This window comes from Dermacentor silvarum, chromosome 8, assembly GCF_013339745.2.
Source record: "Dermacentor silvarum isolate Dsil-2018 chromosome 8, BIME_Dsil_1.4, whole genome shotgun sequence".
Lineage (NCBI taxonomy): Eukaryota > Metazoa > Arthropoda > Arachnida > Ixodida > Ixodidae > Dermacentor > Dermacentor silvarum.
This window is the reverse complement of record NC_051161.1, coordinates 48,553,568-48,578,888: the sequence shown is the minus strand read 5'-3', so window position 1 is coordinate 48,578,888 and position 25,321 is coordinate 48,553,568. Positions and strand designations below refer to the sequence as shown.

The following is a 25,321-nucleotide window of genomic DNA, read 5'->3' as shown; positions in this document are numbered from 1 at the left end:
AAGTTTGAGTGTCCACCACATCTGCTCTAGGATTCGTACATAACCGAGCACAACTCTCTGGCATTTGTACCCCCTCCCTCATATTTCTGCCTCTAAAGACCAGCTTCCTTTATGTTAGACAAAAAAAAAAAAACAAAAAAAAAAACACCCCACGTCAAGCAAGCGGACCAGAAACTTCTGTCAATTCTTGGATCCACATACCGCTCTGAGGCACGCTTCTCAAAAATGAAAGCGGTGAAGCAGAAACAGCATGCTACCCTTACGAATGAACATCTAGCCGAGCTGATCTGGACTGAAACCATGTCATTTGAGCCAAGCTTCAAGGTGCTTGCTTCATGAATGGGGAAGCACAATGCAGGGGCACAATGAGCAATCGCTGCATGAGTGTCATTCACTGTGACTACCAGCTTTGTTGAGCCATGTCCCCCTTTTTACTGCGAGTCTTGATTACACAGATGATTTTTTAATGGCTTTTTGCAAATGCCAATGTCAGAGATTCATGACGGGCCTCTGATAAGCATGCTACTGCCAAAGGGCATTTCTGCTACTGATGCCGTAACTACTTTTGATTATTTCTGGATAAAATGCAACTTAATAACAATAACAAAATAACTAAGCCATGTACAAATTATCACTGTGAGCACAACAATTGATGTTCTGTTAAGCAGTCATACTACATGCTTAAAATATCTAGCTTCAGCACTGACCTGTACAACATGGACTGCAGATGGCAATCCCTGGGAAAACAGGATTGACAGCATCGTGTCACCCACGTCATCGTAGCCACCATCAAGGGAGTACAGGAGCACTGTTGAGTCAGCGACCTAGAGTTGTGAGCAAATACGGGTGAGTGAAAGCAACTGTGACATGTGCAAACAGCAAGTGAACGAAAACATTAAGACATCTAGAGTAATCTAGAGTGAACTATTTTCCTTCAGCACTACTTCCACTTAATAAAAGAAACAGGCATAGGTATCCTTACATCTAAGTTACGTGAAGCTCTCTTCAGTTTGCAACAATGTGACCCGTATGCACTTGTGTGTCGAAGAATTCCACACAGTCGCACAGCATTAAAGAAAGCTGCAAATCAAATATTGTTGCCAACCAGGCAGTAAAGTACACACAGAGGAGTAATGCTCTCAGAAAAGTCTGTGCCTGAACTGTAGCACTACACTCCATGTCACAGTGAAACGTGACTGTCATGACTGGCACAACAAGGTTTTTTGCTAAGGTGAAGACTGTTCAGCAAAGTAACAACGAAAGCCATGCTCTGCGATCACGACACGGAGATGCGTGACTCACCTTAGCAGCATCCAGTGTTGCGTACACATCCCCTGGCCTTGGAATCACGAAGGAGTATCTTTTCTTAAATCGTGGCAGACTGAAGGAAAAAAAGAAGGATCCTTAGAACAACTTCAGGGAATACAACTTGGAAGTGACATGCGTGATTGCTTCTGTACAGTAATGTGTATCAACTGGGAACTTCAATGTGAGACTCGAATGATAACTGTTAAAAAAAAAGGGAGTCATTTATCCTAATGTCCCAGCACATTGACATAGAAAGACACAATCCCTACCTGATGTGACAGTATCCCTGGCTGCTCTCACTGATGACCGCATCCTCGTCACAACTTTTCACGAGTTCGAGAAACTTTGCTGGGTCCTCGTTAGCGTGCAACGGGATGATCGCCTTTGGGGAAAAGTGAGACACGTAATTAAACACTGAATAAAAAAAAAAAAAACGTAATTTATGAGCAGCCAGCTCTGAACAGCTGCCTCGCGATACTTACCGTAAGAAAAGGGGGTACTCCACTTCCTCCGAGCGACCTTTTCCTTTCGGTTGCTTCCTCTCGTTTCAGCTTTCTGAGTTGCTGAATCTGCAATCGGTGTATACGTAGTTAACAATCAGTCAAAAACACTATTTGGCGGCCGCTTTACGGAAAGCAAGAGCCCGACTGCTAATTCATCTAGATGCTGATAAAACCCGTGAAAACAAATAGTAACAAGCAGTTGTAACGATCGCGAGCCCAAGTTTTTGCCAGCTAGCTAATACGGGTTTCACACGGCCACCTTCGATCGCGATCAGATTTCTGGACTGCGATTTGCTCTTTTTCCCAGCTTGCGCATAGGAGTCAACTGCGATCGAGAAATTCTATCCCGATAGGGCTCGATCGTGATCGAAATTGTACCGTGTGACACCCGTATAAGGTAACGCTTATGTTGCCAGCAATGCACGTGAAAACTAGGTGTCACCGCGCACTGTCACCGGCGAAAGCTGTCATCCTGTCGACGACAAGTTCGCCACGACACGGTACTAGACGTGCCCGCATTTTTTTTTTTTAAACTGTGGCACGTACGTATTCAAAAAAGAAAAGAAAAACGTAAGATCTGTAGTAGAAAACCTCTTCGATGTCACCTGAAAGGCGCTCCAAGACACCAAAGGGATAACGTGAATAGCGACACATTACAATTGACACTCACTTGATTCTTCCTCTCTTGCCTCTTCAGCTCGTGCTTGTTTTTGCGCGTGATAGCTTTGAGGCTAACCTTTCCTAAACGTGAAAAAACAACATCATCAGAACGACGAATAATCGCATGTACTTAGAGCGAAAGAAGCACTTCACAACGCAAGCCGCGCAGCAATGCTACATGAAAGCACATGGCCATACGTGCACCTGGGCGCAACAAACACACTGACACGCCTGTCGCAACGATTGAACAGATACTGAAGGCTTACCCCTACTCAGAGATTCCAGCGATCTGTTGCTTCTGTGACGACCATGTTTATGTGCCTTATTCTGCTGTTTGAAGGCGCCTGGCCTGTGCGCAACATTTTCGCTGGGCAGCGCCATGTTTGCCTCGAAACCAGCTGAAAACTGATTCAGCGCTTCGGCCTGAATGCGCACTGTAGTAACCAAGATTTAAATAAAATAAATTTTGAAGCAACTACTCTAACACAAGTTCTTTAAAAAATCAACAATATATATTTTACAATGCAATAATTATTTTTTTAAATGTTAATTGTTGTCACGTTCTTATACTGCCGAAAGGCAAATATCAAGACAGGGAGCTTTTAAAAATGGCGGCCGCTGCGTTACCTGCGGTGCCCGAGAAATTAAAGTCAGTGCTTCCTTACGTAAAAATAGCAACCGAGCATGACTCCAGGGACCCAATCATCGCCTACTGGTGTAAGTTCAAAGTTTTAAGTCATTGTCATCCCGAATGCATACCTGCGGATAGAGAAGTGAGGAGGGGCGGGCCCTCGGAACCACAGGTTCGCGGTGTTTGTCTTTTTAAATGCCACAAGATCACCGTTAAAGAATGACACTTTTCTGCCTAAAATGTGTGCTCCGCGGATTTGTTCTTTGGCATGTCTGAGTTCCGACTTTGTACTGGTGTGCGATATACGCACCAGACTTCACCAAGGTCTTGCTCTATTCCGGATGCTTGCGGTTCATGTTGACAGCTGCGGTCGCTACAGCTATCTCTCTGATATGTTTCGTTTCTCACTGCTACAGGCCGACTCTATGCGCTGCAGACTGGTATGAAGGTTGACAGATCTTCCTCTGAAAGCAGGGGATTCCTCATGGCCTACATGGATTGGTTGGAGAAGGTATGCGAGTGTAGTTCTGGATAGAAAACACAATTATGACTGCTAGTAAATAGCAGTGGTCGAACAAGCAATGTCGCTTTAGCGTTAAGCTTCTTGGACGTGTCTGTACGATGTCCGTTTAAGCTGACATTCCTTGGCTGTCCTGTTTCTCCCATGAATTGTTCGTGGCAGAACGGAACATTCCAGCATATACTCGTAAAATCACGTTAGAACTAGTGCACGTAAAATTGACATATAATTTCGCGCAGATTTCTTGCTGCGCTTTTAACATTTGTGTCATTCTGAAAGTGTTTGCACATGGGACACAACAGGCTGTTATGTTATTTCGCTGTCATTAATTTCAAGCTTTCATCTTTCTGTGAACTTTTGTTTTTCGGGGGGGGGGGGGGGGGGGATTATGACCACTAGTCTAGCGTGACCAATATTTCCGTCATCTTAACGTTACCTACGGCGACTTTTCGTTCCTTGTACTGTGCTAGCCATCTAGCAGAATTGAGAAAACTTCTTTGGAAGCAAACAAGAAGTGAGCTGCATTTGCTGACTTGAGTGGTCGGCTCCAGGAACATTCCGTAATACTTGTGCAGGAAAAAGCCAAGAGGAAAGACGAAGAAGCCATCACAAGCGACGTTGTTGCCCAGGCACACATTGAGACTAGAGCGCTGAAACTATTTCTTTGGGCAGATGGTGAGGACAGGGCAGCACGCTTTAACAAGTATGTGCTCTTCATTTCATACCAGCCTTAAAAATTATTGTTTGTCTTGCAGCAGTGTTGTCAGCTAACTTCGGCGGTTTATTTTACTTTGCAGGAATGTCATCAAGGCGTTCTACACAGCTGCATACCTTTTTGATGTGCTCACAACTTTTGGAGAACTAACAGATGAGGTATGTCAATGTTGGTCTCTCTCGGGGCACAGCTTTGGTTGTTTGCAGCTGCGGTTCTTTTTGGAATCTATAACTGGGGGTGGGGTAGATACATATTTTTTTATATTCTGATAAAGCAACACGACTGCTGCAGATTACATATTTTTTTTAGCCACTGTCTAATCTCCAACTGAAGTGTTGGGGTAGAATTGGAAAGTCAAGGGCTTCATATTAAAATGAATAGCTTTCTATGGCTCTTTTGCACATTTCCGGAGGGGGGGTTCGGTGTTTACCGCAACTGAGTTGCGGTGCATATTCGAAACTGAATGACAACTATTATAGCTCTTTGAGACATACAGCCGTTACAGATGAGCTGGTTAATGGCTCTGCTTCATATCAAATTTCACAATGAAACAAAAAATGCCAACTAAATATCCTCACTGCAACAAATATGCACCTTCAAGTGCATCAGTCCTTTATTAAAACGAACAGCTCTCTAGAAGCATTCAGCTATTTGCTTACATTGGCAATCGTCATCAATGTTTTATGCACAGTTTTTTTGCTCAAGCAATTGCCATTTAAAACGCCTCCAACTGCCACAGCTCAGTTGGAGGCTGTGTTTGAAACATGCATTGCTCAAAAGGTATCTTCCACTTTTAGATTCTTTTACTTTATCAATAATATGATAAATCCAAATTTACCCTCTCCTATGATCACTGTACTCGTAAATTTCACTTTCTTTGATTTCCCGTCCCATGAGTGGCTGTGGTGTTATTGCTACCGAGCACGAGGTCGTGGGTTAGATTTCCGACTGTGGCTAAATTTCCTAGCTAAATGGGCAATACACATCGAGGCTAAGCGAAATCAACACCAACAACAATATATATATATTTTTTTCTGGAATTGAGAAAACCAGGCAGCCAACTGGAGGTGAGCTTCACTTCAAGCCACCTTTGGCTTTGTTTGGAATTTGTAGAGACAGTGCTCGTCATGTGTGAACCATGGGTGTACATTTCATTTGTTTTACATCACGTGTGTAAAGCCACTATAACCGGAGATCTTGCATCGATCCGTTTCCTTTCTTTTGACACGCTTTCAAAAGAAAGCGAGTCATGTGTCAAATTCCTTCTTCCTCGACCTGTGTTCCTGCTCTAAGCCAACAAATGATGCTTGCTGCCTGTCATGTAGTGTTGGCCGAAGACATTTAACCAGAAGCTTTGTACTCAATACCGAAACTTGGTAAGAAAAAATTATTTTTCTGGTATGTTGCTCGTAGGCAACGCTCGTCAATAAAGGGTTAAAGAACCTGAAACAGTCCAAATTAATACAAAGACCCCACTATGGCATCTCTCATAAGCTACGTTTACATGAATGCGACAGTAGTGTCACTTTTAGCGCAAAAGGGCAATTATTATGCGACAGTGATATGTGACGCCCTCATTGGAAACAAGTCAGAGCCCGTACAAATTCTGATGTTCACTGCTGCTGTGATTCTTTGTTAGCAAAAATGATTTCATTTTGCATCTCCTGTTTTTAATAATACGAGACATTCTTTGTATAAGTAAGTTGTTTGCTCAGCTTGTGGGGTAGAAAGTGACTTGGGCTGGTGTAATCTAAGTATTTCTTTTCTACGATTCTGTTTCTTAATCAGCCATCGTTCACGGCCGGCCTATCTCAGTGATGACATGATCAGAACACTGCTTCAGTCACTGAGGAAAAGCGTGAAAAGGAATAGCATTGGAATAGACTTGTTACATCATGCTGGCCTTGGAGGCAGCTTAGTGTGTGAGAGTTCATAGGGAAAGCTGTGCTAAACACTTTGTCAACAGGTTTCCAACCATCGGAAGTATGCAAGATGGAAGGCAGCATACATTCACCGATGCCTCAAGAACGGTGAAGTACCAGTTCCAGGACCTCTGAAGGGCGAAGATGAAGGATTTGAAGAAGATGCTGGTGGTATGGTCATTCATCACAACCAGCAAATAGCATTACTGAAAAGTTTACTTAAAGTAATTTAAGTTCGGAAATGTCTAATATATTAACCTTGTTTGCTTTACCATCACTTCTGTCAAGTCAACAGAACTTGTCAGTTTTGCTCATGTTTGAGTGTAATTGTGTAATTTGTGCCTAAAAGAAGTTTTGTAAGACATGGCTATAATTTTCTTTTCTTTGATGTTCTGTGTCTACTCACTTGGTTACACCACGAGTACCAAATTTTCTTCAGGAATTGGAAGTAATATTATTCCACTAGACTGACTCGGTCTTTATAAAATGGCCGTTTATCCTGTGGTATGGAAGGTTGTTAACAAAACACTTAGTATAATTATAAAGGCCATGCAGGAGTCGCAATGTTCTTGGTTCTTGTGTGCCTAAGTCTAGTCCTTGTCCCGCGGCACACCTAAAGTAGATTGGTGATGGTGAGTCACCATGTAGTTTTTTAAAGCTTGCATACTCTGGGGACATCTTGGGTTAGGATTGTTGTTGACCTTCTCAGCTATTCAATGCAGCCCAAACACATTGCGTAGTCCAAAAGTAGAATTCAGCGGCGCTAGATCAAAATTTTCTTAGATGTAGTGCACTAATTCAGGCCTTCATCCTCTAGTAGACTTAAAATAGGCTGATGATGATGTAGTAGTAGTTCTGAAGGCTTGCATCAATCTCATAACATTATGGGTTTGAATCTTTGATGAAGCACTGTTTGCCCTTGTCAGCTGTCGGTGGCAACCCAAGCCCTTCAAATGGACCAACTGGAGCAGTGGGAGGCAGCGACGGCTTTCCACCACTACCTCCAGGGTTTGCAGTCGGAGGTGCCACTGCTTCTGGATTCTCGGAGCCCGGTCCCAGCAGTGCCCGGTCATCTTATGGTGACCATCAGCCTATGCCGTCGTCTCTTCCTGTTCCCACCCCAGGGTCTCAGGCCCCCCCTTCTACACCCAGCGGTTCCACGCAGCCTTCACCATCAGTAGCCCCGATTGATGATATTCGGGCTGCAAGTAAGCACTTTGCCATACTATTTTAGAGGGGCACTGAAACACTTTGAACTTAAGGAGTACTGACATCATGTTTTTTTTTTTTTTTTAGACTGTTCGTTTTTTTGTGTTAAAATTAAGTTCAGGGAGTCCTACATAGAAAAAATACTGGCCATAAATAATTGCATATTGTTGGCTTTTCTATAGACAATTTCAGTTTTGTTTCTTCTCTGCCGTGACATCATGGCACAGAATGTAGTCATGTGGGAGCATGACATTGCAAGGTTTTGACACTCCCTCTAACTCGATTGGTTGTCTACTATGCTGGTACATCAGCCCTCACAACAAGTGGCAGCATAGGAGGTGTCGAAATGTCCTGCCCCTACGTGGCCACCTTGTGCGTCATGTCACGACACAAACTCCTGGAGAACGAAAGTGAGGCTGGCCATAGAAGAACTATTTTATTGAATTATTTAGGGCGTTCTGAGGTTTCTCAGTATTCTTTCTAGGGTTTAGATGTCTAGGACCTTCATTTAATGCAAAAAAAAAAGGAGTAGTTGAAAATGTTGTGTGAAACAAACTCTTCCGAACTGTAGACAGTATTGCCGTGAACATGCAAACCAAATATTCTGCTGCTTGGCAGCAGGGAACCTACTATCGTGCATGATAGATTGAGTGCTCTCTTGCAGCTTCAGCTCTTTTTCAGCTGTATGTTAGTCAGCAGTGATGTTCCAGCTAGTGCAATGGCCCATAAACAACTGCCATTGAGCAATTATCCATAACCATTAACTACTCTCTGCCATAGGTTTGTGCATAATGCATCCTGCCCATCCTCTCAACAGTCCTCTGTTGCTCTTGGGCACATTTGTCAAACACCAGCCACAAAAGGTTACCACAGGTGCACTCTGGAAAGAATAAAGGAAAGAGCAATAGAGAGAGAGGGGGGTGTTACGCTTTGCTTTGGGTACCGCCCCAGCTCTGAGGAACTGATGAGTCTAGGAGAAGTGAGGAAAGTAAACATTGCACTCTTCATATCTCCGTTCATATTGGGCCCGTTTCAAGAATTTCTTCAGAAATGTAAAGAGCGTTCCACTGTTTAAAGGGAACACCGGAGCACGTGGAGTCTGCTTGGTGCCGCCGCCGGCCTGCATGTTAGTATTTTGCCTCGTCTAATTTTCTTTCAGCTTTGCAACGGCTGGCTGTCAGAGTGTGACCATGCAGTTACCTGCCAACATTAAAAAGGCGTAACCAGCTTGCTTCACTACTATCCGAAGCGCGGCAGGAGACGGTAGCAGACAATGAAATAGCACTGTACACACCGTTCACTGCTCCTGCGTGAAACTTGTTGCAGCCGCTGGCTGGCAGTGGCGCGGAGCAGGCATCACGCGCTCCGGTGTTTCTTTTAACAGTGGATCGCTCTGTACAGTGGAATTTCGTTGAGACGATCTTGACGGGAACCAGAAAAAAAAAATGCATCATCCTGAAAAATTTAGTACACAGAATCGTATCAACGAGGTTCCATTGTATTCCTTGAGAGGCATTGCAGCTAAAACAGCATGTTGCTTTGTATTAAAAAAAAAAAAAAGTGTGCTTCGGGGCCCCTTGAATTGGGCATGTGTCAGTGCTTACAGGGTCATATGCAGTGGGTGGCTATTTGCCCTCCAATCCTGTGCAGCTTTGTGAAAGTGCGAAGCCTACCCAATCATTTGTAATCATATGCGATTTGGTGTGCTATAACTACAGTATTTTCTTACAATGAAGCTTGAGAACGGGCTGTGCATTAGACCTGGGGGCACAGTAAAATCAGTGGCGCAACGACAGGGGAGGGGGGTTCGGGGGTTGTAACCCCCCCCCCATTTTGTTTAACCCCTTTTCTTTCCTTACGCATTTGAGTACTGCAACTAAGATGTAGGACGTGCAATCATCTGCACACTCGCAAAAAGTGCATTTTTTGACAATTTCCCGTGAAGCAATTGAAATTAGTGCTGTTTAGATGGTATTGGCAAACTGTCAACACCCCCCCTGGCAGAGATCCTGGGTGCGCTACTGAGTAAAATCGAGAAAGTAGGGTAATTACAGTTATCCCTCACTTTACAGAAATTCCTTTGGTTACTTTTCTTGAAGTGTTTACTACTCCTGATCACAGTGCACACATTTTAACGACTGGACCACTTAAAGTGCAGTGCTGCCATACTCCAACCTAGCATGAAATGCAAAATGGGATATTGGCAGAGGACTGCTTGTTGCAGCATCCACAATGGCTCTTCGGGTTTCTTCGCACAAACCTGGAAATGCAGAGAGTGCTGCGAAGGTCACTCTGCCACGTGAAGGCAGCTCTTTGGGACTAATTGTACCACTTGATGATAACCGATAGATGAGGCAGAATTTTTTCGGCTCTTGCATTGTCACTATTGAGTGCAGCGGCATTTCAATAAACCCTTTACGACTTCTTACTCTGTCGGATTATACTGCTTATAATGAAGTCCACGAACTATCCTGATGACTTTGCACTGTAGTTCCTTTGTTCAACTGTTTTTTTTTTTTTAATTTCTGTTTTTCCAGATGGGGTGGCTTTGAACTCTGAAGACTTTCTCAAAGCTCAGAAGTACTGCAAGTTTGCCGGCAGCGCGCTGCAGTACGAAGACGTTCCGACAGCGATTGAAAACCTGCAGAAGGCGCTCAGGTTGCTTACCACAGGCTCAGAGGGACCCTGATGGCTCTTTCTTCGGGACCTGATGACACAACCTTGTGACGCTCCCTTCCCACCTGAACACCTAGCATAGGATGGTCCCCGCCCTCCTCTTCAAACAACTGTCCCTCAGCGTCCTGCTATGTCTGGTGCAAAGTCATTTTGTGTCTGTGTTTGTAGCCACCTTAGAGCTTGCTTCTACTACAAGAGCTTGGCGCTCCCACGTCGTTAGACGGGGTGCATCTCTCCTGTTTTTTTTTTTTTAGTTTTTTTTTTCTTTTGCTTTCTCTTCAGTGGGCGGACAGAAGTTGTAAGGCATTCCTGCATGCAGCCAGCGCACAGCTAGTTCTTGTCAAAGATGATGTGGAGATTGGAGAGCAATCATCTGGCCAGCGACTGTTGCTTCATATTAGCTATAGGCAGGTAAACTCAAGCACTTGTGATAGCATGTATGTGTTATCGGAGGTTTACATAGACAGCACCTTTATTTGGCAGGCTGCTCTACTTTATCAAAATTGTTGTGCGTGCAAATGAATTTCGTTGGTTTGCTTCGACCGGTTTGTGGTTTATTGTTCAGCTGGTATTGGTCATGTGTTCATTGCTCACATGTTTGGCCAGCTTGAACATGATTGCTATGGCTATGTTGCACTTGTTGATCTCGCTTGACACAAAGTTTTGATGCGCCACCTTTTTATACTAGATGAAGAGCTTATAGTGAACACACTAAAATTAGGCTTGAGTGAGTACAGAAGAGGCTGAAACATGGATGATAATTATTGCCTGCAATGTTACTTTGAAATGATTGGCTTTGGCTTTCAATTGGCATTTTGATTTCAGTTGTCTACTGGTGTTTCTGTAATCTTGCTAAAGAGAGTAAGGTGTTTGAGGAGATGTCTTAGGCTTTATAAGTTAGATTAGTGAACAATTGCAGCATCTTTAATACTGTTAGTATCTAGCAGCAACAGAAAAAGGTGACTCCGATTAGCCACTAGATTCTTTATTTTTTATGTTTAGTGAATACAAGCGGCCTGCTGGCATGCTTTCATTGGCTATATAATTCATGTAACGCAGCTTTCAAAAATTCAAGCAGTTCAAAGTGTGTAGCAGTTAAGTAACTCTCGTCACTTTTCTGCTTTTTGCTACTACTATTTTAATACTGGAGACATTTTCTGATGCTAAGGAAAATTAGTTGTAGTAGCAAAGCTATATGTGATGCACGTCTTTGATGAAGGAGAAACTGTAGTGGCACTTGTGAAGGGGGGAAAAAGAAAAGAGTGTTGTCTGCCGATCCGGACATATCGAGGTAATTTATTTTCTTAATTTTCTGTGCTTGCCTGTGCCTACATTTTCGCACTGAATGGTTGAAAAACAGTTTTATTTGGATGCTTTATTCTTGCAAGGTATACATTGACTTAGAATGAACAAGTGAGTTGTGCCGGAGAAACAGTGTTGTTTAAAAAAAATGTATCTTTGGGAATTTTTCTTCCTTTCTGAATAAACTGTGTAAGCACAGGTTTGCTATGTGGTTGTGGAGTTCTTTCCTGTGATAACTCACAGTCATAGTATAAATGTTGTGAAAAGGGCAGAGCATTTACCAGATTTGCGCAAATAAAATAGTAACAACAAGACCAGAAAAAAAAAAAAAAAAACTTAAGCTAGATCTATGCAGGTGCTTAGTCTGCATACATGCAATCAAGGGTCCTTGCAGGTTTGTTGAGGAGACACTAAAGGCAAAAATAATTTGATCTGTATTTGTAAATTGTGTTTCTGCAGTACAAAAAAGCTGCCCTTATTGTGATGAGAGGCTGAATAAGCCAGAAAAGGCGCAAAAGTAAGACGGGTGGCTACGTCCTCTTGAATTTTCTGCGCCAGCTCTTCATGACTTCACAGATTTTCTAAAAGAAGCAAAGACTGAACCTCGCAAGTTTCTAAAAGTTTAACTGCACCACTAATCCCTATTACATGAAAATGCTTTGAAATCTGGAAGGTCACGCTCAAGTTCCGATGTTGAAGTTTCGGAGCAAAATTTAAAAACGAAGAATGGTCTTTGTTTTTTATTTATTTTTGGTGACCAACTTCCTTTTGTGTGCATTGCTTAAAAGAATGTCACAGTTTCGCCCTAAGGGCGAAGCAATGAATGCGATAGCAACACAGCAATGTCATACGAAGTAAGGTGAGCGGCTTTAGTAGCAATATGAATTGTAGTAAACATGAGCTGATTAAGTAAGCAGGTGTGCTGCGGCGTAAGTAGACCGACATGAAGAGAGACTCGATGACCACGAGAAGGCGCGTGTGAAACGGTGGTGTTGATGAGAAGCGCTTCCCGTGGGCAACGCGTGCGAAGGGACACACCTGTAGCTCTGCACTGCCGATCCGGGCAGCATTGCATGTGTAGCGTGCGTTGGAAAATGTGGCCCGACTATTACTAACTGAATGAACAAGCGTGGTGTGAGCGCGCACAAACAAACGTGAATAGATCACACTGAATGACTGCAGACAACGACTGTCAAAACTTTGGCAGCAAGCGGATACGCCGCAGCGGCGAATGCACGGAGCATAAAGGTCAGAGCCGTGTGGAGATAAGAGACGGTGCGAGCGAGCGACGAGCGCGGTTGTTGGCAGAGTGGAAGTGCGCCCCCTAGAGCACAGCACGGGCCAATTTTTGCGGCCCGGGCCCGACCCGGGCCCGTTTTTACATTGGGCGGCCCGCCCGAGCCCGATCAAAACTTTTATGGCGAGACCCGAGCCCGGCCCGGGCCCGGAAATAATCTACGTTACCCGCCCGGCCCGGCCCGCCACCCCTTTACCTTAAGCCCGAGCCCGGCCCGAGCCCGACTCGAAACCGGCCCGAACCCGGCCCGAGACCGAAAAATACATGTTTTTCAGAGTTGAGAAGCCCGAGAATAACTCGCAGAAAGCCCGAGCCCGGCCCGGGCCCGGGTCAAAAAGCACACGCCGTGCCCGAGCCTGGCCCGAGCCCGTGAAAAAACTCCTCTACCCGGCCCGGCCCATGGGCCGGGCCGGGCCCGGGCTTTCGGGTAAGCCCGAGCCCGTGCAGTGCTCTAGCGCCCCCCCCCCCCCTCCCCCCCCCCCGCTCCTTTCGGCGCTGGCTTCCCGCTTCCTTGCTTGCGCGTGGGAGATTGATGGCGCGCGTCCCCGCACGCTTCCGCTCGGGCATACGGCGCGCGCCGAAGAACCTTACGGCGACGGCGACGCCGACGGCAGAAATCCGGTTGAAGTGTCCATATAATTGCTATCGCAATAAAATTGTCCCTGCGCGTGTTAAAGATTGGAAGGTGGGTGCGACAAGACGTGGTTGAGCTCTTCGCAGACAGATGGCTCTGAGTACTATTGTATATCAGAGCTATTATCTAATTGCTTTGAGATTATAAGGAGATCTAACGGTAAGTGTAATACAACAATACATGCGAGCTTAGGATCAAGCCTTTTGTCATACAGCAATGAGCAATATCCGTTATCAACTGCACGTGCGTTGGGCTGCATGAGGACGCGCGTCATGACGGGTAGTACACTCTACCGAAACCAACGCCTCCTCTAGAAAGATGATGATAAGTGGTTCTTGAGGGAAAGGGAAAGGTTGGCGCTATCTTCTGCAGCCCTTGAGGGAGCACGGCTCAGCGCCTGGTGGTAAGTGGTTCTTGAGGGAAAGGGAAAGGTTGGCGCTATCTTCTGCAGCCCTTGAGGGAGCACGGCTCAGCGCCTGCCGCGTGCGCCAAAAACCTGCTGCCCTTACCTTTCCCTTTTTCCTCCTTTCCACTTGAGGTAGAAGCTAGCGATCGTAGCGGTGATCGTTTGCAACACACATGCGCGCATGCGCACACCACCGCATGGCCGCCCCCAACTGCCCCAACCCCCTGCGGAGATAGGGTAAGGGGCTTTAAGATAGGGTAAAGCCGCTTGATCTTGGGACTTTAAGATAGGGTAGATGCTGGCGCCATCTCTCGACAACCGACCGCAACTCAAGGCGCGACGACAATGGGTGAGCGAGCGACGCCGCAGGCATCTTTCTAGAGGAGGCGTTGCCGAAACTAGCTCTTTCATGTACCCAGAATGGAGGCCGAAATTCCCTAGTCAAGTCGAACAGTTGAACAGGCGAACTGAAACTCGCTGTGCATATTTTTTCGTTGCTGCCCATATGATTAATTATGGACCCACCTATGCGCATTGTTCTGTTTATAATATTTTCTGTGTTTGTTTGTTTGTTTTTGCCAGGATTGCGTTATCTCGCGAGCGCTCACATGAATTCACGGGGAGATTGTTAGGACTGTCAACAACTTCATCTTCGGCGATGCCTTATGGTCTTGTGTGGCATGCGCGATCATTTGGATGAATCGTCTTGGTGGCGACGATTGTTCACCCTTTTTGTGCATGTAAGTGGTCGATTGTGCGCGATAAGGAATCGGTTATTCGCATTAACCTGTCTTTGTGTTTATTTCACAAGAAATTTAGTTTGCTCCGCGGTCAAGCTTCAGGCTCTTTCTGTGTTCTCAAATTGCGCAATCTGTTCACATCTGTGCACTCACTAACGTCATGACTCCAAAACGTCACGTTAGAAACATGATCTTTTCCTTTTCTTGAACCAGTGAGCTGTTGCCGGTTAGAGCTACGGGAAGTCCGCGTAGCAGGTCGAAGAAGTAAGGCGACTGTTGCACCTGTAGATCGTCAGCGCGGTTGTCAACGCAGGTTAGGCGGACTTTATTTGAACTTGTGAATCAATAAGTCGCGCGGTGTGTGCCGCTATGATATGCAAAGGCACAAGCGGAACCGAGATCGAGTTTTTTTCAGATGTGCAAAATTTTTACAATAATCGGTTCAGGTCAGCCCGCTAGCTGGAACCATGCAGTGCTGATGACATGCTGATTGCAAAATAAACTGCACCACCCTAAGTTTAGCAACTGCCTTGCGGAATAGATAGCATTACGTACATTTGCTAAATGTGTTGAGCATCGACAAGATCGAAAGACCTACAGAACGCTGATTTACGCATGGCAAGATATGTCAAGGACGGGTGTGCTGGGTCAGGGTACAGTGCCTAGAATGGCCACTGTAGCCAGTGAAGCTAAGAAACTGCCACAACAAAAGGGAGGGCCGGTAGGTGAATGGCCTCGAAGTCCACGCAGAAACAAATATGGGAATGCTAGGCGCCGCCACGCCGTTCAAAAATCAGGTGAATGTTGAAGAGCGCGAAAATGACTAACGTAACAGAAAATAAATTTAAGAATTGGGGGAGGGGGGACCGCATGATAGGCGTCAAGAACGAGTCGAAAGCGCGTCTCGTCACTGCCCGATCGCTCAACACCAGACGGCCGTGGCCAGTCGCCTAGCTCAGGCTCACCTACCGCGCCATAACACGTGCTAACTTAGCTTTCTCATAAATAAATGAAACACAGTTTCATTTATTTACTAACTTTCTCTTCAGAATAAGCTGCAAGTGCAAACCTTGCACACACGTTGAAATCTGGCGCACGCACGGACGGGGAGGCGATAAAGGCGAGCGCGGCACGCAGTCGCGTGAATTCACTAGGGACATCTCCGCCTCGCAAATCTAGGGAACCGCTCAAGACGAGATCTGGCAACACTGGTGTGTTCTGGTGGGGATTTAGTCGCTCCCGAGAAACCGCGGGCTGTGCCTCCGGGATCGCAACTGACCGCCGCTATAATCTCGGAGGTAGGGCCACGTGATTTAGGCATAGAATAAAGATTTAGGTTTGTAGCGGCAGCCGCGGCTTGCACTCGCAGCCGTACCCTGGTAGGGTGCCTCGATGCCCAGCGCCGCCGTTCAGGGTGCTGGGCACGAGCTGAGACTCAGCTACGCTTGCGTTCAGAAATAGTGTTACTCGCGGCGCACTTCCAAGTGCTTTGCCTTGATGAGGATTTTTTTATCGGTATCGCAGCTGCACATCTTTATAAATAATAGCAGTTAACTCGTCGAAGGTCCAAGACGTAAATGTATGGCGCCGGGAACATGCCCCAAGTTGCCTAATTCAATCACATTTAATATGCTGTGTGTATGTTTGAAATACGCACTATTTTTTTTTCTTTTTCTTTTTTTTTTTGCGCTTCGATGCTTGGTATATAAGGTTTGCGACCCCCTGTGTGTGGAAGTTTTTCTTTTTCGCTGTTGTATTTTGGATTACACGTCACGCCTCCTTTACCGTAGCCAGCCACTCGCGCACGGCGGTTAGTTTCCCTTGCGTTGCGCGTGCTCTTCGCGTTCGTTGTAATTATTTGACGATATCTACGCGCAATTTTGCTTTTTTTTTTGCCCACAAAACTGTGTGCTGACAGGATTAAGCTGGTGTAAAAATAACTGCGATGTGAAAATAAGGTTTAGTTAGTGCTGTAGAGAAACATGTAACCTAACTTGTCTGTGTCAATCTTGCGTAGTACACACAAGAAACCAAACGATGCACAATATACATTTACTTATAATGTCTAGTACAATCAATCATGAAAGAGATATGTACATGAAAAATTATATGTACTGTGCGGCGCCTGGAGGTTATGTTGAAAGACGAGATTAAAAAAAAAAAAAAATCGCAAGGTAGGCTCGACACACAATTCGGGATAGGGAGAGGTTTTTTTTAATTTATTCATTACATGAGGGGGTTCAAGTGAGTACATCAACCTTATTACACACAATATAAATCGAAAACAAGAATGCAAACAAGAAAACGCAACCACGGGTAATATTAATCAAGATATCCAGCCAGAATACATCAGCTACCATCGAATACGTCGCATCAGCCAAACACATCGATGGCGAGTACAGAACATTTTATAAATGACCATTAGAACACTGATAACTACATTGAAAACATAAACAACACTGCATACATATCGCGTACAAAAACCGTAAATGAAACTAAGACAGTCAAATACAGATTAGCAATGTTTTTCACTTCTAAAATATAGTCCATGATGATGTAGGGCTGTTGACTTTAACAGACGGCGCCCATCCTGTCGATTTCCCTCGTACTGGTCCTATTCAAAGTGTTTCTAAGTACAAGTAAAACAACAAAAGTGATTATTGATATGAAAAGTTGCCTTGTATATACAGAGAACCCATTACAGTGCTTAAAAATAAATTTTCGCAGAAGTAATGCTGTATTACCTCGCTTCACACGTTTCGAAGAAATGCACAGGCTACAACAGACACCATGCCAGAAAGCGCCGAAACATTTTGGTCCCATGATGCCCCTTAACTTTACTACACCTGGGCATACCGTGCACAGGCATTTAAAGACCGTCACAGTACCCACTACGGTCGGGAATGAGCACGAATGACCATCGGCTTACGAGCACCACCCTACAAATATATTCGTGTAAACAATCAGCTATATAACGTAACAACCTGAGATCCGCAAGATACCTGCTGAGAATAGAGAAAATCACAATGCTTCGCTTGCCAGGTACACAACAGCCGCTCTCCCCAGAAGAAGCACTGCGTTCTTTAGTCCCAAATAACCAGTAGCGAAAAAAGAAACTGAGGGGAAAAAAAAAAATGGGGTTGATCCCTCTTATATAGGAATCGGTATAGAACACGAAAGTGAAACGTGTCTTCACAGAAGTAGTGTAATGTTTATTGCACATTGATATATAATGTCTATTGGTGTTTTGTGGCTAAAGCGCCCTTAGGCGTTGATGCACCCACGCTGACGCCTGGTGGCACGTCTCCTCCATCACGACTACCAACGTCGATGACCATGAACAACCGTCGTGCATATGGAAGCTGCACTACGCTGCACACGCTAGCACAACGCGCAAGACAAAGCACGTAACTGAATCGTCACCGAGTCAAATCAGCGCGTACAGCGCGTCGTAATTGCAGCCTCCGCGATCAACTTCAGAAACATTTTCAGAGCTAATTGCGGAGGCCACGCTCCGCTGTGCTGAGTACGGTGAACGCCACCTAAGTGGCGTTGGTAGTGCTTCTTGATGCCAGCGTCCCTTCGAATGCTGGCATCGAGGCGTCGTGGTGCTGAGACCACCGAAGCGTTCACTGTCGGTGCGCGTTAGTGTCATAATGCATAGGGAGCCTACATTCAACGCCGTTTTAAAACGGCGTTGCATGTAGGCTCCCTAATAATGCAGTACTTCTCTTTTCTGCTCGTAGGCGGCGGCACCGCCCCGAGCAAGAGCGCGGGTACACGGAGGAGTGTTAGATATATAAGGCGCGTCTGTGTAGCTCTCTGCAAATGCGTTTGTGGCGCAATGGGTTAAACGCTCGGCGATCTATCGTCGCGGACCGAGAGGTCGTGGGTTCGATTTCCAAATTTTGCATGTTTGTGGAACTTTTTCTTCTGGTTTCTTTCTTTGTATTATGTTCGTGTATGTTCGTGTGACATATTTCCGTGACGGAAATACGTCAGTGAAGTCTTGGTGGACCCCGGCATAAAACACTTTCGTGTTAATAAAGAAACAAGAGACACACGATGTGTGCTTCCCGTGAAAAAGTAAAATAGGTGGTTTACATGACGATTTGTAGCTAATGTAAGGCTATTTCGCGCGAAGCATTTTCGTCAGTCCTTAAAATAAGGGTACTACTCGCACAAATTGCGCCGATCAAAACGGCAAAAGCCTATGCGACGTGCGCTCGCAAACCATAGGCTACTCAGACAGCATCGGTGCAGTGCTTAGTTCGTGAGCGAACGTAGGTACGTGAGCGAGGATCAGAGAATACTTTCTTATTTAAATGAAAAACCCGATGCGATAGTCTAAACTTTCTTGACACTTACCTCGCAAATGTAGGAGCTATCCGTTGCCTTCCCATCTCTTCCTTCGCTCTGGGTCCCGGAGGAAGCGTAAACAACGAAGCCCTTTACGCGTCGATCCGGTGCACTTGGGAACACAATAGCCCGTCATGTCGACTCGATGCACTTGACAAGCTTGTCATTCATGCGGCTGAACACTGTCCAGCATGTATAAGCGTCAGCGAAGCATCCGCGCGCACTGTGTCTCGAACTAAGCATCGGCACCAAGCACTCGCAACCGCTCGCTGTGATTCAAGATGGCGTCGCAGCGAGAAAGCGGCGGCGCGGGTGCGGTCAAAGGCACCACCCTGAACGGCGGCGCTGGCATCGAGGCACCCTATACCCTGGTGGAGAGGAGGAAAGAGGAGAGGGAAACGTAATTACGGTGTTCCCGTTCGTGGTAGACAAATATTCTTTGTATTGTGGTTTCACGATCTTTTTCTTTCTTTTTTTTTGTGGTCGTGGTTGATTATAGCATGTGCAGTATGTACATCAGGCTATTAGAGGGTCGCGCTTGACCGCCACCCGCTACATGAATTTAGGGGTTTATCCAGAATTTCGATTTGGAGGGGAGGGGGGGGGGGGGTGAGTACGAATTTCTTGGTTATGCCTTTTTTGAGTGAAAGGCGGGTGGGGGGGCAGGGGTAGTTCAAGGGGCTAGCGTTTTTTTTTTTTTTTACCACGTTGTATGTGTTCTATTTAATTAAGGCTGACCGCTTTTTTAACAAATAGTACGTGACTGAAAAGCTGCTAATTAGCATAAGTACGCTAATTAACTTTTTAAACAAGTCTTTATTAAACCACATACTGCAAGGAAGTTCGTCCTTGTTGGTGCATGTCAAGCTGATGATGTAGCGCAAGAAATACTGGTACGCAGGTGGAGAGAGACAGTCGGGCACAGACAGGCGGGCACGAACGAACGCTGTATAGAAGGCCAAAATGTGTGCTTCGTTTTGCGGGATTATAAATTCAATACTATATTTAAACACCCCTGACATTCTATCACCACGTTTGAAAATTGCAAGAACATAATTAGGGACAGCGTTTTGAGTTGTCGTCTGATATTGCACAAAGTTTATTTCTGTGCAGAACAAAGTGAAGCAAGTTCTTATCTACAAGTCTTGATAGAACAAAGTGCAGACGTTTTCAAAACTAAGCATACTAGCATTTTGCACGAGAACAAAAGAAGAAGAAAAAAAAATAAGCACAATAGATAAGGAGCAGCCTTAAACAACACAATTAAAATATACCCTATATACTCGTATATGCATCTAGATGTCCATTAACCATGACTATAGTACGGCGCGCAACTTTGAACGCCGGCAGTTGCATAGATGAAAACGCGGACGTGCTTTTGTTTACCGCAACGTCAAGGTTTCTCCGCTCCCTGCAGGTCGCAATGTAGCACCGCCGTCTGCGCACTTGGTCTGCGCAGTGAACATCAAAATAGGGCCTCAAGATTAGGGCCACGTAGGGTCCATCTCCGCAGAGAGTAAATATTTCTTGCAGCAATTAACACAGTGCGTGGGATCAGCGTAATTTCTTCCCAGTATGAGAGGTTGTCTGGAGAAGGGGAAGGGGAAGGGGGGGTGGGGGGGGGTGGTGTTGAGATCCACCTGGGGGGTGTTACGGCGGTGTTGGGGGTGTGTGTATAAATCCATGCATGCATTCCCGGTCGTTCTGGCGTAGGCGGCGCGCGCCGCGTACTTCAGACCACGGTTAGGACCATTGCTCCAGAACGGCCGGGCTGCACAATGGTCGTCTCGCTCTATTCACAATATATGACGCCACCTCCCCTTGAAGCGGCGTGTTTTGACTTGAAGACAAAGCTGGTTTTATCAAGTCGCCAAATCGGGCACTTGCCGGCTGCTGTGAGGGATCGAAACACGAGTGCATACAAAAGTAAGATTATGGACTTCACATTGGGAGAATGCTGCCGTCGTATACATATATATAGTAAATAAATTCAGGGGCGAGATCGCACTAGCACCTCGCTTTACGAACGTTCGCTTGTACTCTTGTGACTCGCCGGCGCCGCGGGCTTTCGTCAGCGGTCTACTCGGTGACGTAGGAGCAGGGATGGGCAAATATCTTTGAGATTGCATGATAAGACAGATACAAGATGCGTGCAGGCAATAAGTGTTTGAGATACCAATACAAGATACTAGTGGATTAATTGTATCCGATCGATACTTTCCACTTGTATGCTAAGATACTTCGATACATTCCTAAATTTCTCATTATATAAGCTCCACTTTTTGGGAATTCGCTTGCAAATTTATTTACTGTTGCCGGATAGACCTGGTCCCTTTCGAATTTTTCTTTACTAATTGCACGTGATAATCATTTTCGGAATTCTAACGAAGCAATATATCGCGATAATGTTCCCGATTAAGGTTTTATGCCCTGTTCATAGTTACACACGCACGCACGCACGCACGCACGCACGCACGCACGCACACACGCACACACGCACACACGCACACACACACACACACACACACACACACACACACACACACACACACACACACACACACACACACACACACACAACACACACCACACACACACACACACACACACTTGGCTACATTCGAACCGTAAATGCAACCCAACGTTTCATATACGGTGGCACAGCCAGCCTATTCCGGTACAACATGTCGATAGACGCGGCCAAAGAAAGGGGAAAGGAATAAAAAAGTTGTCGCAGTTTCACCTGAAAGGCGAAGCATCAATTGCGATAGCAAATTTGTAGAGAGCTATACGGAGTAATGATAGTAGCTTTATCAGCTGTATAAACTTCGACATGCAGCAGCACCGGCAACACGCAGAACTGTTGTCGACGCCGTCGGCGTTTTGCTCGCGTTCGCACAAAATGCGTGCGGCGTTGGTGACTGTTGCCGGAGCCTCTGATATAAAAAAGTTGGCCGCATATCTGCTTGCTTCGCTGCAAATGACATCGAAAGACGATAGTCTTCTGCCACCCCTGATAAGTAACACCCTCTCTTGTCCACCCTCCCACCCCTCACGCTCTTCCCTCCCCTCTCACTCCTCCCATGATGGATGCAATGGAGATTTTGCTGAATTCAATTCAAATTTACCGCGTTCGCCCTGCTCTCGCGCCATCTGTTGGGACCTTTTATTACCGTTGACTTAAAGCCGGCTGCAGAGCCGCGGCTTCAGTCGGCTTCTTTTAACGCGTAGCGTTTCCTACACCATTTCTAACGCATTCGACGCCATTTCTAACGCATTGATTTTTCATTTACTAACGCAAAAACCAGTACAATATGTATTCCTAATTAAATGAACGCTACGGATTACGGTTATGTGCCTCCAAACTCTGTACTGCTAAATTAGCCATCCTATACTCCGTTTCATACATCAGCCAGGTGCAACGCTGTAAAAGCTGTGCAAGAAGTACGACCATTAAAATGTATTACTCCGTGCGTTCCGTCTATGCAGCGGTCTATATATAGCAGCGTTTACATGAATGCGACAGAATACGACAGTAGCGCATCACATTTCCTAGCGCATCACGTGTAATGCGATGTGCTAGCGTTTACATGTAGCGCATCACCCCTGGTGCGCTGGTGACGGCACACGCACATTGAACGCAAAGCAGCGCTTGCAGACGCTTCCGGCGTCACGCCACGAAGCAGCTCGGCGAGCGCCCAGCAGATCCACAGCAAATTGTATTTCCTATAATTCCTAATGCGCTGTAATCGCGTTTACATGCATTGCGAAAGTCGACTTACGCGTCTCAATCCACCCCGGCCTGACGCATTAATGCGACGCGCTTTCCTAGCGCATTATCCCCGTTTACATGGATGCGATGCACTAGAAAATTAATGTGATGCGATGCGATGCGCCAGTTGTCGCGTTCATGTAAACGCGGCTATGCTTCGCTGCGCGCCAGCGGCGTTTGCTCGCGCGAGCTTGCACGTGAGGCTGCAGCGACGGGCTGCAAATAAAACGCGCATAGCATGGCGTTTTCAGCGCAGCTTAAGAAACTAGGGTCTTTAGAGTTACGTATCTATGTATTTTCTATTAAAGGAACACACCTCCTAATACTTACCTAGTGATGTTGCGCCTCAGATATGCGTAATATTTACTTTGTGATCGATAACGTTCACAAGTATGAACAGCCGTACCAGTTTAAGTAGTGTGGGCGGTAAGCAAGTGGTCCAATTTGGCCGGGTGGCTGAATCGGGTGACAGACAGACAGACAGACAGACCAAATTTTCAGCGTTTAAGTTCCCCAAGAAAGACTATCGTCTTTAATAGGCACTTGGTGCCGCAGCTAAACGTCGCCTCCCTTTCCTCCCTCTCCCCCCTCCCCCACGGCCTCTCGCGCGTCGGAAGAAGGCGCGTTTGCTCTACATATATGGTGATTGTAAAGGGGGAAAAAGACGCCTACTTCTGCAGCCCTTAAGCGAGCACGGCGCAGAACGCGCGTTTGTTCTCCGCCGTGCGTTCACTCCCCGTGAAAGCGCGCGTCCCTCGCGCCCTTTCACTCGCACACACAGCGTTCGGCGGCGCGCGGCGACGATTTCATCTCCATTGACGTCATACGGAACCTCACGGCGACGGCGACGCCGACGGCAGAAATCTGCTTTGGAGTGTCCATATAATTGCTATCGCAATAAAAGCGTCGGCAACAATAACTACGAAGTTCAGTAGAACGCATGACGCCCATTGTTTGAGATCGCAATGAACCTGCTGCTAATCTTGCATATTTCTCATTTTTCGCGGCAACGCATATATACATGCAAGACGCATAATGGACGTCGGCCCTAACTCGAAAGCAGATCACTTAGCTTCGGAATAATATTTTTGTTTCTTTAAGCTCTTCGCGCACGTTCTCTCTCACAGAATTCGTAGCGGCAGTTTTTAACTAGTTAGGATTAGGAAATCTTAACCAGACTGATCCAGGGGCGACTTCGCCGGCGCAGCGACTCACGGAATGAAATTCAGTTAGCGCGGCAATTTATTCGCTTACGCACACATACGCACCTGGGGAAACTGCGTTTGCCACTAAGCACGTGGCAGCGTCGTGTATAGGAGCAATTGAAACATGTCTAAGTCTTAATTGCCTTGCCATTTGCGTATAGGAACTTTGTGGAGCCAACTTGGAAACATACCTTCTTTTACTTAGTCGCAACAGTTTGCTTAAAAAATAAAAGGGACAGTAGACTGGCCGGTGGGCAAGATCTACCATCTCGAAAAAAAAAAAAAGCGAAAGAGTGCTCTCATGTACGTTCTTTTAAGTTTAAATTAGCACTCGGAATAAGAGCTTGTAATTAGAATCTTTCTGTAAGTGGAAGTAAGCTGTGAGCGTGAAACGCTTCTTTATTTAAACGCCATCAGAGAATGTCGGATTAGAATAGCTTATTTAAATGTGTAATAACAGGATAAGGGAGGTATAGGCCTATGTGCGACGCACTAATGAAAGCTTCGTACGCGACGTATCGTACGAGGACATCATCTTCGTGAGCTGGAGCTTACCGTACACGTTTCTTTTCTTTTAAATCGAAGCTTCTTTTTTTTTTAGTGGGGCCGGGGATGTCGTCCCTCATCGGTGGGTGTCTCGCACAACACAAGGTCTACGTAAGACATAAAATTCGCATAAAATTCCCCTAAAAATGAATACAATTAAACCAAAATATGTATCAAATAATATAAAATATGGAAAACATCATGAATTAAACGCATTCATTAACCCAAATTATTAAAAACTCGATCGAAAGCGCCACGCTGATACCGAAACTAGTCAAGAGAGGGCGCCACAGCCTCACAAGTGGTAAGATTCCGCTAGGGCACGCTGAAAGAGAGCCGTTCCCGCGCTACCCATCTAGCCACCGTTACTGTACCGCCGTACCCGCGCTTCGGGACGCCATTTCCCGCCATGCATGGACGTCGAGCAGCAAGCACGCTTGGAGTGACAGCGGGCGCTCGCCGGTGAAACGCAGCGTCGACGCAGGGCTGATCAAGCGGTGCGCGCCAGAGAAGCTGAAGTTTCTCATTGACACTTTTGCTCTGAATAAAATATGTCATGAAATTGATCAATTAATGACAACTAATTATGTTATAGGCGAAATACAAACAAAGTAGTCTGACTTGCTCCAAGCGACGGCGGAACAACATTACCTTGGTTCTGTCCAGTTACGTGGCACTCGCATATTTTTTAAAACTTTTGGCACAAGTCACGCGGGGACACCCAGCATATAACTATCTGTATACTACCCCTACATATGGACCGATGGCCGGCTGTTTTCTTCGTGATAACGCAATTGAACAACAAGCGGTATCTAAATACTCTCACTGCATCAAATATATACCCTCAAGCACTTAATTCCTTTATTGAATTGAGAGAGAGTGACAAACATATATTTTTCTTTTTGCTCCAGGTCCA

At 45.8% G+C, this 25,321-nt stretch overlaps 2 protein-coding genes across 6 annotated transcripts in view; one reads left to right on the top strand and one right to left on the bottom strand.

The window, feature by feature from the left end:
• The window catches only part of LOC119461168 (pre-rRNA-processing protein TSR1 homolog), a 45,710-nt gene extending 42,833 nt beyond the window's left edge, over positions 1-2,877 (bottom strand). The window contains 6 exon segments of the mRNA XM_037722389.2: positions 708-824; positions 1,303-1,381; positions 1,578-1,690; positions 1,791-1,877; positions 2,482-2,552; positions 2,738-2,877. Coding sequence (XP_037578317.1) covers positions 708-824; positions 1,303-1,381; positions 1,578-1,690; positions 1,791-1,877; positions 2,482-2,552; positions 2,738-2,852 — 582 coding nt within the window. The 5' untranslated portion in view covers positions 2,853-2,877.
• Positions 2,878-3,063: 186 nt separating this feature from the next.
• LOC119461172 (vacuolar protein sorting-associated protein VTA1 homolog) overlaps positions 3,064-25,321 on the top strand; it is a 99,798-nt gene continuing 77,540 nt past the window's right edge. Inside the window, exons 1-7 of one of the 5 annotated variants that reach the window (XR_007468206.1) lie at positions 3,064-3,188; positions 3,519-3,613; positions 4,198-4,325; positions 4,420-4,495; positions 6,304-6,430; positions 7,186-7,467; positions 10,006-11,583. Coding sequence is in view for 1 of the 5 variants with exons in the window: in XM_037722393.2 (XP_037578321.1) it covers positions 3,080-3,188; positions 3,519-3,613; positions 4,198-4,325; positions 4,420-4,495; positions 6,304-6,430; positions 7,186-7,467; positions 10,006-10,157 (969 nt within the window). In the remaining 4 variants the exon portion in view is untranslated. Of the gene's footprint in view, positions 3,189-3,518; positions 3,614-4,197; positions 4,326-4,419; positions 4,496-6,303; positions 6,431-7,185; positions 7,468-10,005; positions 11,650-25,321 lie in introns of those variants that run through there. The other 4 variants (XR_007468208.1, XR_007468207.1, XR_007468209.1 and 1 more) reach the window with 4 other exon arrangements.